This window comes from Loxodonta africana, chromosome 4 (assembly GCF_030014295.1).
Source record: "Loxodonta africana isolate mLoxAfr1 chromosome 4, mLoxAfr1.hap2, whole genome shotgun sequence".
NCBI classification, from domain to species: Eukaryota; Metazoa; Chordata; class Mammalia; order Proboscidea; family Elephantidae; genus Loxodonta; species Loxodonta africana.
In genome coordinates, this window is record NC_087345.1 from 68,153,796 (window position 1) to 68,167,525 (window position 13,730).

Below are 13,730 nucleotides of genomic sequence, written 5' to 3' on the forward strand. Positions count from 1 at the left end.
AGGGGATGCTTGTTCATCACCTTTGATCAAACGGTAAGCTCCTTTCACCGGGTCAGAATGCAGCCTTCCTGTGCCGCTCCTTGTGCTCACAACATACATGCAGAGCTGATCACGCCCCTTTTGAGCCACTCCTTTAATTTATATCTCATTTGTTTTGTATAGCGTAGACCACACCAATATTATAATTTATATACAGGCCTGTCTCCTCTACTAGACTGTGAGTGCTTGGAGTGCAGGCATTTTCTTGCTCATCTTCGGCTCGCTAGCCGTATAGCACAGGCCTAGAGCCAAGTCCATGCTCAGGACTTGTATTGGAATCAATACTCCAATGCTATGCTCACCCTTACCTCAACAATTTCATAGATTAATGGGGTAGAATAACATGAGCAATGAATTCCAGTAGAGTGAAATAAGTACTGTAGTACTGGGGATATGCATGAAGGGCTTTGAGAACAGAGGAGGCAGCAATGCTGAGGCATGCAGATTGTATTTTGTAGGTGATGGAGTGGCCGTGAATCATTTGAGACATGGAGGGGACTTACTAGAAATAAAATCTGGACTATATGAAGGCGCTGCATAACCAGGTTCTCATATGTATTCACGCTTCTCTGGCTAGCAGTTCGACTCAGTCAGTGGGTCTCAGCTGTTACCTGTTAAATGCAACACTACTGCAGGTAGTTTAAAGTGTAGGAGTTGACAGAATTAGAAAGTTTTTGACAGTGAAGAAAATAATATTTCGAATTGTCCTTTAGGAATGTCTTTGGGTGTGGTTCATTGGACCAACGGGACTCTGCGGGCTTATGGGGCTTCTTATGTCACGGCAGGTGCTGTTTGCTTTGTACCTGGCCAGTTCCCTAGAGGTGCAGTGCTATCATCCTTTTCCATTCGATAGTGTCTCGTTACAGAGCTGAGGCTGTTTCTCCAATTGCTTTCGCAAAGCCGGGCTTCATTATTTTCCTTTAAGTGAAAGAAAAGCAGTTCTAGCAGATAGCATCCAGAAATCCTTTTAGTGCTCCTGTTTCATCTCTAGATAGAAAATACAGCATTTTCTAAGAATTAAGATTGTTTAAAAACAACCTTAAGGGTAAAGTTCAACTTTTTTTTGAAATGGTGGAGTTGTATTTAGTGAAGCCAGCAGGTGGCAGTATGATGTATAAAATGAAAGTGTTCAAATACAGACTCCTTTTCATATGAAAATATTTATTTGCATATTAGGGGATTCAGGTCACCTTAAAATTCATTAGAACACTTAAAACAATCCTGTCACTTGGTTAGACATACATCGCAGTTATTATTTTGTGGGATATTACTTATTTTTTTATTGTGCTTTAGGTGAAAGTTTACAGAGCAAATTTAGTTTCTCATTAAACAATTAATACACATATTGTTTTGTGACATTGGTTGCCAGCCCTGCAGTGTGTCAGCACTCTCCCCATCTTGGCCTTGAGTTGGGGTATTATTTTTAATTAAACAGTACATTTTTAAGAAGTTCAGGTTTTGCCGATTCCAAGAAAGTATTGAGAAATTTTGAGAAAGAAGTCTTATAACCATCTTGATGGGGGCTTCTGTAGTAGTAGCAGCTGTGTATGAAGCCAGGAAATTAAGCTAGTCAAGGGGTTTCCAAGCACTCGGCTGCCACCCAAAAGATGGGTAGTTCAAACCCACCAGCAGTTCTGCAATTGAAACTACCTGGGAATCTGCTCCCATAACGATTACAGCCTAGGAAACCGTATGGGGCAGTTCTACTCTGTCCTGCAGGGTCGCCATGAGTCCGAATTGACTCAGGCACACAGCAACAACCGGGGGTTTCTGGCATGTCAGTACTCTTCCAGAGGTGAGGAAACAGGAATAACGATTACCTGTCGTCGACAGCATACCAAACATGCAAGAAAATGAACTGGTTTTCAAGGTATGTAATGAGATATCTTCGTTACTGAATCAAACATACTAAAAGAATAGTGGTGGACAAACCTAGCGTATGTTTAGAAGGAAGAATAATAAGGTGTTTTATTGATTCCCGTTAATATTCAATTATGGCATTAACCTGTCATTAAGTGTGTTTCTGTATTCCTTCCCCTAGGGTTCCCTAAATGCCATGTGGTATGCGGAGGTTGGTTGCTTTTGAGTTTTTAAAAACTACAATAATGCATACAGTACTTATGTAAATTACAATTGGAGTAAGAAGTAGGTGTCAGTAGTTTTCCTAGCTACTCCAAATTTCTCCCTGCCTGCTAGCCTAAAATAAAATAACTGCGTTGTGCTTTAGCTTGACTGTTTTAATTTCTGCTTAAAAAATGCACATAGTCAGATGAACGTATGCGGCTATTTTTGTCTTTCTTTTTCCTTGGTCTCTGGCTGTATTTGTGCAGTTAGTGTCTTTAATATGCTACTTGCTGATATTTGCAAAGGAGCATTTACATAATATATGATGTCTGAACTTTCCTGCGTAGGTTAGAGAACTCCGAGAGAAGGCTGAGTTTTATAGGAAACGAGTCATGGGAACACATTTTTCTCGGGACCATTTGAATCAGATTCTATCTGATAACAACAACTGTTGGGATGTCTCCTCAACCACCAGCTCAGAGGGAACGATTAGTAGCAACATCAGAGCTCTAGATCTTGCTGGGTGAGATGTTCTTTGTGGAAAGTATGTTGTAGCTTATAATAGAACATGGAATTATAGGAAAATGACACGACAACTTGAAATTGTCTTCTAGTCAAATGGGAATGTGCCAGAATTTATTTTCATTATTTTTTGTTTATTCGCTAAGCCCCTAGGTGGTACAGATGATTTGCATTTGACTGCTAACCTAAAGGTTGGTGGTTCGAACCCACCCAAGTGGTATCATGGAAGAAAAGGCCTGGTGGTCTGCCTCCGTTAAGATTACAGTCACGAAAACCTTATGGAACAGTTCTACTCTGTAACACATGGGGTCACCATGAGTTGGAATCAACTTGATGGCAACTAACAATAGCAGTTTATTCTCTATGAAAAATGAAGCTATACATACTTGTTTTATGGACTTAAATATACATAATACATGATGTGAATCTGAAAGGCTGTATTTTGTAGTATTGCTTATTAATAATTAAGAACAGAATGGAGATGACTATATAGTAGAGATAAAGTTACTTTAAAAAGGAAAGGAAAAAACCTTGCAGAATATAGGCTACTGGTCCATATCCCTTATCATTCATTAATGGGTTTTGTGGCTAATAAGGAACTTGGACCCTGATTTTATGAGAGAATTCTCTAATGTCTTGGGTTTCAAAGTGAACGTCATTTAACTGTAAGAGAAATAACATGTTGATTTGTAGCAAATAAAGTAGTTCTTATAGTATATTAATATAGTCGTGTATACCAGAGTAACCATCAATTCTGATTATGTGACATCTGATTTAAAGTTTATCACCAAATCTATTCTTCAGTTATATCTCAAAAAGATGAATCTATCTAAAGTATAAAATTTGCACCAGCTTATTTGACTTGAAAGTATGCTTGAGCTTGTGCACAAAATCCTAATTGAGTAACTGAACAAATTAGGCATATGGGATCTTAGTTTATGTGAGTAAATGCCAGTTTAGGGGATAAGCAATGAGTTTTCCCAGCGTAGATGCAGGAATGTATCATGTGTGAAGGTAGGAGTGAGAGGAGATAAATATATTTTACTTTGGAATATTTTAATAGAAACTCTAGACTACAAGTTTCATTTTTCATACTGTAAAATTAGCTCTTAATTAGACTTCTTTCTTCACTATACGGGGCAGGATAATATCTGTGGGAAAACTCTGTATTTGTGAGCAATGGGAGGAAATGATGTACTTGCTAAAATCAGTATAAAATAGACAACTCAAACTATTCAAGTTTAAAATGAAACTTGTTTTATTTTTCAGAGACCCTACAAGCCATAAGACTTTGCAGAAATGTCCTTCTACCAAACTAGAAGAAGAAAAACCTGTCTTGGAAGAACAGCCCCCTAAATTTACCACAGAGAAATTGGGCACATCAGGTGCCCCCACTATGCCTGTTAAAAGACGTCTAGCTTGGGATGCAGATAACACCGTTGAAGATTCACAAAAACAGCCAAAAGGGGAGCAGGAGGAGGAAAGTGAAAGGGACAAGCAGGTTTATATGGGAGATCTGGAGAAGTTGGAAGTAAATGAAAAATCTGAGGCAGACAAGATAAACGAAGTGTGAGAGTTTTAATTTATTATATAGAAGGATTATTGTACATGGTTTATAAGTGATTTATCACTAAGTATAGTGATTTTTACATCTTTGGTTTTATGACTAATACAGAGCAGATTTTACTTTAATGTTATGAAGTAAGCATTTCTGTATGGTTTATGATTTTATCCACTTGTATTTGAGCCGTCACCAATTGGTAACTGAACCCTTGAACACTGAGCTACCTGGGGAGGAAGTAGAGTTATTTTTATTTTTTCTTTTCTTATTATGATTTACTAGATTTGTAAATGTTTCTGAAAGAAAGATTTGTGTGATTTAAGAAAAATAGCTGAAGTTTTTTTAATATCTGATGGCTATACCAAAAAGAAAAAGAATGTTATGTACTATTAAAAAGAAATGATTTCTGCAAATAGCTAATTCCTTTAGATTTATATGCAAGATACTTTGGGGAATGCCTCGCTACCATTGATAATGGTGCTTTTTGTCCGTCGTCCTCATCATTCATTCCTACCTTTTGCGGCTAACATGGCACTTAGGCCCTGTCTGACGGGAGGGTTCTCTACTGCTTTGTGGCTGACTTGTAGTGAACTTGTCTCCTTGCCAGTACTTAGTGACTCTTAACTGGCTGTGGATTTGATTGTAATTTTTTCTCAGAAACAAAATGGCCTTAATAGTTTCATACTTTATTGTGCATAATCGCATAAGGATATTTTTGATCATATTTTCTGGAGGAAATGCTTCATAATAGGTTGTTTTAATTTGTAGGTCAGATTCTTCTTCTATATCCTCAGGAAAAGGAGGCAGGCTTCCTACACCAAAGCTGAGAGAACTTGGTGGAGCCCAGAGGACGCATCATGACCTTACCACTCCAGCTGTTGGTAATAGGCGAAGGCTGCACGGCCCTTATTTAACCTGCTTTTTCTGCAAGATAATCTCTTTTCATTGAAGCCTGTTATCGTCTGTATTTTTCCAGGTGGTGCTGTTTTAGTATCTCCATCTAAAGTGAAGCTTCTAGTGCCACAACAGAGGAAAAAAATGTTCCCTCAGGATGGCTTAGCAACTGCAAAGAATGAGTTTACCAAGGTAAATATTTATATTTTGGAGAACAGCCCCTCTTGAGGAAGTGACTATTTTAGTCCCATGTAAGTGAATTTTTTTTTTTTAGATTCATATTTTAGAAGATTCTATCATATGTGAAAATGATGCTGTTAACCTACTTTTTGTTTTTTTATTTATTAACTTTTATTGAGCTTCAAGTGAACGTTTACAAATCAAGTCAAACTGTCACATATAACTTTATATGCACCTTACTCCATACTCCCACTTGCTCTCCCCCTAATGAGTCAGCCCTTCCAGTCTCTCCTTTTGTGACAATTTTGCCAGCTTCCAACTCTCTCTATCCTCCCATCCCCCCTCCAGACAGGAGATGCCAACACAGTCTCAAGTGTCCACCTGATACAAATAGCTCATTCTTCATCAGCATCTCTTTCGTACCCACTGTCCAGTCCCTTTCATGTCTGATGAGTTATCTTCGGGAATGGTTTCTGTCCTGGGCCAACAGAAGGTTTGGGGACCATGACCGCCGGGATTCCTCTAGTCTCAGTCAAACCATTAAGTATGGTCTTTTTGTGAGAATTTGGGGTCTGCATCCCACTGATCTCCTACTCCCTCAGGGGTTCTCTGTTGTGCTCCCTGTCAGGGCAGTCATCGATTGTGGCCAGGCACCAACTAGTTCTTTTGGTCTCAGGATGCTGTAGGTCTCTGGTTCATGTGGCCCTTTCTGTCTCTTGGGCTCTTAGTTATCGTGTGACCTTGGTGTTCTTCATTCTCCTTTGCTCCAGGTGGGTTGAGACCAATTGATGCATCTTAGATGGCCGCTTGTTAGCATTTAAGACCCCCGACGCCACATTTCAAAGTGGGATGCAGAATGTTTTCATAATAGAATTATTTTGCCAATTGACTTAGAAGTCCCCTTAAACCATGGTCCCCAAACCCCCGCCCTTGCTCCGCTGACCTTTGAAGCATTCATTTTATCCCGGAAACTTCTTTGCTTTTGGTCCAGTCCAGTTGAGCTGACCTTCCATGTATTGAGTATTGTCCTTCCCTTCACCTAAAGCAGTTCTTATCTACTAATTAATCAGTAAAAACCCTCTCCCACCCTCCCTCCCTCCCCCCCTCGTAACCACAAAAGTATGTGTTCTTCTCAGTTTATACTATTTCTCAAGATCTTATAATAGTGGTCTTATACAATATTTGTCCTTTTGCCTCTGACTCATTTCACTCAGCATAATGCCTTCCAGGTTCCTCCATGTTATGAAATGTTTCACAGATTCGTCACTGTTCTTTATTGATGTGTACTATTCCATTGTGTGAATATACCGCAATTTATTTATCCATTCATCCGTTGATGGACACCTTTGTTGCTTCCAGCTTTTTGCTATTGTAAACAGAGCTGCAGTAAACATGGGTGTGCATATATCTGTTTGTGTGAAGGCTCTAATTTCTCTAGGGTATATTCCGAGGAGTGGGATTTCTGGGTTGTATGGTAGTTCTATTTCTAACTGTTTAAGATAACGCCAGATAGATTTCCAAAGTGGTTGTACCATTTTACATTCCCACCAGCAGTGTATAAGAGTTCCAATCTCTCCGCAGCCTCTCCAACATTTATTATTTTGTGCTTTTTGGATTAATGCCAGCCTTGTTGGAGTGAGATGGAATCTCATCGTAGTTTTTATTTGCATTTCTCTAATGGCTAATGATCGAGAGCATTTTCTCATGTATCTGTTAGCTGCCTGAATATCTCCTTTAGTGAAGTGCCTGTTCATATCCTTTGCTCACTTCTTGATTGGGTTGTTTGTCTTTTTGTGGTTGAGTTTTGACAGAATCATATAGATTTTAGAGATCAGGTGCTGGTCGGAGATGTCATAGCTGAAAATTCTTTCCCAGTCTGTAGGTGGTCTTTTTACTCTTTTGGTGAAGTCTTTAGATGAGCATAGGTGTTTGATTTTTAGGAGCTCCCGGTTATCTGGTTTCTCTTCGTCATTTTTGGTAATGTTTTATATTCTGTTTATGGCTTGTGTTAGGGCTCCTAAGGTTGTCCCTATTTTTTCTTCCATGATCTTTATCATTTTAGTCTTTATGTTTAGGTCTTTGATTCACTTGGAGTTAGTTTTTGTGCATGGTGTGAGGTATGGGTCCTGTTTCATTTTTTTGCAAATGGATATCCAGTTATGCCAGCACCATTTGTTAAAAAAACTGTCTTTTCCCCAATTAACTGACACTGGTCCTTTGTCAAATATCAGCTGCTCATATGTGGATGGATTTATATTTGGGTTCTCAATTCTGTTCCATTGGTCTATGTGTCTGTTGTTGTACCAGTACCAGGCTGTTTTGACTACTGTGGCTGTATAATAGGTTCTGAAATCAGGTAGAGTGAGGCCTCCCACTTTCTTCTTTTTCAGTAATGCTTTGCTTATCTGAGGCTTCTTTCCCGTCCATATGAAGTTGGTGATTTGTTTCTCCATCACATTAAAAAATGATATTGGAATTTGGATCAGAAGTGCATTGTATGTATAGATGGCTTTTGGTAGAATAGACATTTTTACTATGTTAAGTCTTCCTATCCATGAGCAAGGTATGTTTTTCCACTTATGCAGGTCCTTTTTAGTTTCTTATAGTAGTACTTTGTAGTTTTCTTTGTATAGGTCTTTTACATCTTTGGTAAGATTTATTCCTAAGTATTTTATCTTCTTGGGGGCTACTGTGAATGGTATTGATTTGGTGATTTCCTCTTCGATGTTCTTTTTGTTGATGTAGAGGAATCCAAGTGATTTTTGTATGTTTATTTTATAACCTGAGACTCTGCCAAACTCTTCTATTAGTTTCAGTAGTTTTCTGGAGGATTCCTTTGGGTTTTCTGTGTATAAGATCATGTCATCTGCAAATAGAGATAATTTTACTTCTTCCTTGCCAATCCGGATGCCCTTTATTTCTTTGTCTAGCCTAATTGCTCTGGCTAGGACCTCTAACACAATGTTGAATAAGAGCGGTGATAAAGGGCATCCTTGTCTGGTTCCCGTTCTCAAGGGAAATTCTTTCAGGCTCTCTCCATTTAGAATGATGTTGGCTGTTGGCTTTGTATAGATGCCCTTTATTATGTTGATGAATTTCCCTTCAATTCCTATTTTGGTGAGAGTTTTTATCATAAATGAGTGTTGGACTTTGTCAAATGCCTTTTCTGCATCAATTGATAAGATCATGTGGTTTTTGTCTTTTGTTTTATTTATACGGTGGATTACATTAATGGGTTTTCTAATATTCAACCAGCCTTGCATACCTGGTATAAATCCCACTTGGTCATGGTGGATTAATTTTTTGATATGTTGTTGGATTCTATTGGCTAGAATTTTGTTGAGGATTTTTGCATCTATGTTCATGAGGGATATAGGTCTGTAATTTTCTTTTTTTGTGATGTCTTTACCTGGTTTTGGTATCAGGGAGATGGTGGCTTCATAGAATGCGTTAGGTAGTATTCCGTCATTTTCTATGCTTTGAAATACCTTTAGTAGTAGTGGTGTTAACTCTTTTCTGAAAGTTTGGTAGAACTCTGCAGTAAAGCCATCCGGGCCAGGGCTTTTTTTTTGTTGGGAGTTTTTTGATTACCGTTTCAATCTCTTTTTTTGTTATGGGTCTATCTAGTTGTTCTACTTCTGATTGTGTTAGTTTGGGTAGGTAGTGTTTTTCCAGGAATTCATCCATTTCTTCTAGGTTTTCAAATTTGTTAGAGTACAATTTTTCGTAATAATCTGATATGATTCTTTTAATTTCAGTTGGGTCTGTTGTGATGTGGCCCTTCTCGTTTCTTATTCGGGTTGTTTCCTTTCCTGTATTTCTTTAGTCAGTCTAGCCAATGGTTTATCAATTTTGTTAATTTTTTCGAAGAACCAGCTTTTGGCTTTGTTAATTCTTTCAATTGTTTTTCTGTTCTCTAATTCATTTAGTTCAGCTCTAATTTTTATTATTTGTTTTCTTTTGGTGCCTGATGGATTCTTTTGTTGCTCACTTTCTATTTGTTCAAGTTGTCGGGACAGTTCTCTGATTTTGGCTCTTTCTTCTTTTTGTATGTGTGCATTTATCGATATAAATTGGCCTCTGAGCACTGCTTTTGCTGTGTCCCAGAGGTTTTGATAGGAAGTATTTTCATTCTTGTTGCATTCTATGAATTTCCTTAGTGTCTTCTATAACGCAGTCTTTTTTCAGGAGGGTAGTGTTCATTTTCCAAGTATTTGATTTCTTTTCCCTAGTTTTTCTGTTACTGATTTCTAGTTTTATTGCCTTGTGGTCTGAGAAGATGCTTTGTAATATTTTGATGTTTTGGATTCTGCAAAGGTTTGTTTTATGACCTAATATGTGATCTATTCTAGAGAATGTTCCATGTGCGCTAGAAAAAAAAGTATATTTTGCAGCAGTTGGGTGGAGAGTTCTGTATAAGTCAATGAGGTCAAGTTGGTTGATTGTTGTAAGTAGGTCTTCCGTGTCTCTATTGAGCTTCTTACTGGATGTCCTGTCCTTCTCCGAAAGTGGTGTGTTGAAGTCTCCTACTATAGTTGTGGAGGTGTCTATCTCACTTTTCAGTTCTGTTAAAATTTGATTTATGTATCTTGCAGCCCTGTCATTGGGTGCATAAATATTTAATATGGTTCTATCTTCCTAGTCAATTGTCCCTTTTATCATTATGTAGTGTTCTTCTTTATCCTTTGTGGTGGATTTAAGTTTAAAGTCTATTTTGTCAGAAATTAATATTGCTACTCCTCTTCTTTTTTGCTTATTGTTTGCTTGATATATTTTTTTCCGTCCTTTGAGTTTTAGTTTGTTTGTGTCTCTAAGTCTAAGGTGTGTCTCTTGTGGGCAGCATATAGACGGATCATGTTTCTTTATCCAGTCTGAGACTCTCTGTCTCTTTATTGGTGCATTTAGTCCATTTACGTTCAGCCTAATTATAGATAAGTATTTTTTTTTATGTGTTTAGTGTTGTCATTTTGATGCCTTTTTATGTGTGTCATTGACGATTTCATTTTTCCACTTACTTTTTTGTGCTGAGACGTTTTTCTTTGTAAATTGTGTGTTCCTCATTTTCATAGTATTTGACTTTATGTTTGCTGAGTCGTTACGTTTTTCTTGGTTTTTATTTTGAGTTATGGAGTTGTTATACCTCTTTGTGGCTGTTAACCTACTTTTAATAAGGCAAACACATTCAATTCTTTTTTTTTTTTTTTTACTGGTAGTGGCATTACATTTGCTGCTGATATGTTGGTAGTGACCTAACAGAGAAGAAAAACAGTTATTGAGAATCTGCTGTGTGACAAGCATATTATTCACTTGTCCAGTATATTTTAATTGTATTCCAGTTATTTTCCAGACACTCTTTTGTGCACAGACAAAATCCCAGGCCTCATTGAACTTATGTACTAGTGGAAGAGAGAGACAGTAAACAAGATGACTAGGTAAAATACATAGTATATTAGTTAATGGTAAGTATTAAGGAGAAAAATAAAGCGAGGGAATTGATTAGAAAGTGGCCAGGAAGTCCTCACTGGAGGGTGACATTTGAGGAGAATCTGAAGGAGATAAGAGACTGACCCATGCATACCTGGGAAGACATTCTAGGCAGAAAGGACAGCAGGTTCAAAGTCCCTGAGGTGTGGATGCCTGATTTCCTTGAACAACATTCAGAAGGTCATTGTGGCTGCAGCAAGAGCAAGAGTGTAACCGATGAGTTCAGAGACATAATTGGATGCCAATAGATGACAGGATCAATGGATGGAAGGTCTCAGCAGAGACTTGTAGGTCATAGAAAAGACTTGGAATTTTGTTCTCAATGAAATGGGAGCAGAGGAATGACATGATTAAACCAGAAAACCAAACCCAGTGCTGTTAAGTCGATTCTGACTCCTAGTGACCCTATAGGACAGAGTAGAACTGCCCCAGAGAGTTTCCAAAGAGCACCTGGCGGATTCGAACTGCCAGCCCTTTGATTAGCAGCCATAGCACTTAACCACTACACCACCAGGGTTTCCATGACATGATTAAACCAACCAAACCCACTGCTGTTGAGTCGATTCTGACTCATAGCAACCCTGTAGGACGGAGTAGAGCTGCCCCATAGAGTTTCCAAGGAGCGCCTGGCAGATTTGAACTGCTGACTTCTTGGTTAGCAGCCGTAGCACTTAACCACTACGCCACCAGGGTTTCCATGACATGATTAGGCGTAGGTTTTTCCTAGGTTACTCTGCCTGCTGTGTTGTGAATAAACAGTAGAGGGAGCAAGAGTGTGGGTGGAAAACAAGTTAGGAGTCATTACCATATCCAGGTGAGAAAACCAAAACCAAAACCAAACCCAGTGCCATCAAATTGATTCTGACTCATAGTGACCCTGTAGGTGATGCTCATTTGGATCATAGTGGTAGCAGTGGAGATGATGTGATGAAGCCCAACTCTGAGTATACTTTGAAGATACAGCTGACAAGACTTGCTGTGGAAGGGAACGGGTGGGAGAGAGAGGAGAATCAAGGATAACTCAAGATTTTTGGCCTGAAAGCGAAATTTGATGTAAGACCAGCTAGGATAAGTTGTATGTTTTTCTCTGTGCGTGTTTGGCTGCAGAGGTGCAGAATAGGTAACAGAGTTGGATTTAACTGGGGTTTACATTTTGTTGAGGGAGTAAGACAAAGTAAGAAAGGGGGTTAGGGAGTTAAGGTATGTGCAAGGAAGAGATTATAATGATTGGCCATAGAAGTTGAGTTAGGGAGGAAAATCAGGACTTGAAAAGATAAGCTACAGTGATAAAATGACAGGATCAATGCATGGAATGTACTACAATTTTAGTCAGCGGACTTAATGATTTGTTGGAATTGTAGTATGTGAGTAGGGGTTAGTTTTAAAGTAAGGAGGTGTGGTGGTCAGAAATTGAGATTATAGAGAGGTTGCAGTTATCAGTAATGACAAGGTTTAGCATATGATCATGGGAGTGAATGGCTGAAGTAGAATAGAGAAGAAGTTTATTGAAAGAGAGAAGGTCAATGAATTGAGATCAGTAAGAATTATGCCAGTCCAGCAATGGAGAGAGTTTAGAGCCAGGAAATAAAATCTTCCAGGAATAGGGGCTGTGACCCAGTAGTTGGTAGATGACTGCAAAAGGAGAGGCAATGGGTAGAGTTTAATGCTGTGAGATTCGAAGCTCAGCATTTTTAGGAAGGAGGAAGGGGGAGAATGATCCTGAAAGAGGTGTTGAGGAGCAAGGAGGATACCTGTGCCAGCTTCAGGTGTGGGCTACGGGATGGCAGTCAACCTACCTTCTCAGATCAAGATGAAGAAAGCATTCAGAGAAGAGGTTGAAAATCCATAGGGAATTTTGCTGTTGACTGTTCATGAGCTCCTTAGGGCACAGTGCAGTTTGCAGGTATTGGGGAGGAGTGGGAGGTGGAATCAGAGAGCTGATGTGCAGAGCGTTGTGGGGACAAGAGTGTGGGTCATGAGGAGTAACTTGGTGTTCTAGGATTCTTGTGGTGACTGTTTTAAACAGGAATGATATGTGCTGAAAAGCATTTGTGAAATTCTAGCAGCCAATCCTAAAAAAGCCAAATAAAATCGGAGCAGGAGCAGACTTCCTAAATATAACATTAATAAAAATTCTACAGCAAATGTCCTAGTAAATGATAAAATGGTTTTATCATTCCCTTCTAACTTAAACCTCTTACCACCTAACTCTTTATTGTCTTTGGAGAGTATTTCTACCTCTGTTCTTTTTATTCCTACGTTACCAGTTGCCATGAAGTTGACTCTGACTAATGGCAGCCCCATATGTGTCAGTGCAGAACTGTGCTCCATAGGGTTTTCAGTGGCTGATTTTTTCAGAAGTAGATCACCAGGCCTTACTAGGTAGACCTGAACTTCTAACCTTTTGGATACCAGCCAAATGCTACCTAGTCCCTACTAGTTGGTCGTTAGAACTACTAAGTATCATGATATTTTTTAAACCTTTATTTTAAATTATGTTAATGTTTTCTTTTGATAGGAACCTAAAATCATTTGGAAATCAGTTCCGAGGAAGTCTTGCTGGGCGGGGAGATGTTACTCTTGGCCGAGGTTAGGAACTTACTCTCCATTCTTCCTCCAGTGCTTTTATATCTGTATGCCTCAGTTTCTCACCTCCTTAAGGTATTTGCTCAAATGTTACCTTCCTAGCAAAACCTTCTTGATCACCTTATTTAGGCTTGTGAACTATGCCCCCATCCTCAGTACTCAGAACAGTGTGCCTAGCTCTTAGTAGGCACTCATTAAGTGTGTGTCGAATGAATCTTTTTGGAATGACAAACTGTTGAAACTGTTTCTGGTTGCTTATGAATCCTTTGGTTTATTAAAGGAAATATGACAATAGAAATGCAGTCAGAATTGATCAGAACCAAGTGTTAGGAATTTATTACCCCATGGACAGTGGGCTCAAACATGACAATGATTGTGAAAATGGTGCAAGATCAGGCAG

General features: G+C 38.8%; 1 protein-coding gene across 8 annotated transcripts in view; it reads left to right on the forward strand.

The window, feature by feature from the left end:
- MDM1 (Mdm1 nuclear protein) overlaps positions 1-13,730 on the forward strand; it is a 55,202-nt gene that overhangs the window by 26,107 nt on the left and 15,365 nt on the right. For 6 of the 8 annotated variants that reach the window (XM_064283918.1, XM_064283919.1, XM_064283920.1 and 3 more), the window contains 5 exons: positions 2,081-2,110; positions 2,451-2,626; positions 3,895-4,194; positions 4,955-5,067; positions 5,163-5,272. In XM_064283918.1, the coding sequence (XP_064139988.1) occupies positions 2,081-2,110; positions 2,451-2,626; positions 3,895-4,194; positions 4,955-5,067; positions 5,163-5,272 (729 nt within the window). Of the gene's footprint in view, positions 1-2,080; positions 2,111-2,450; positions 2,627-3,894; positions 4,195-4,954; positions 5,068-5,162; positions 5,273-13,262; positions 13,334-13,730 lie in introns of all 8 variants that reach the window. The other 2 variants (XM_023558587.2, XM_064283917.1) reach the window with 2 other exon arrangements.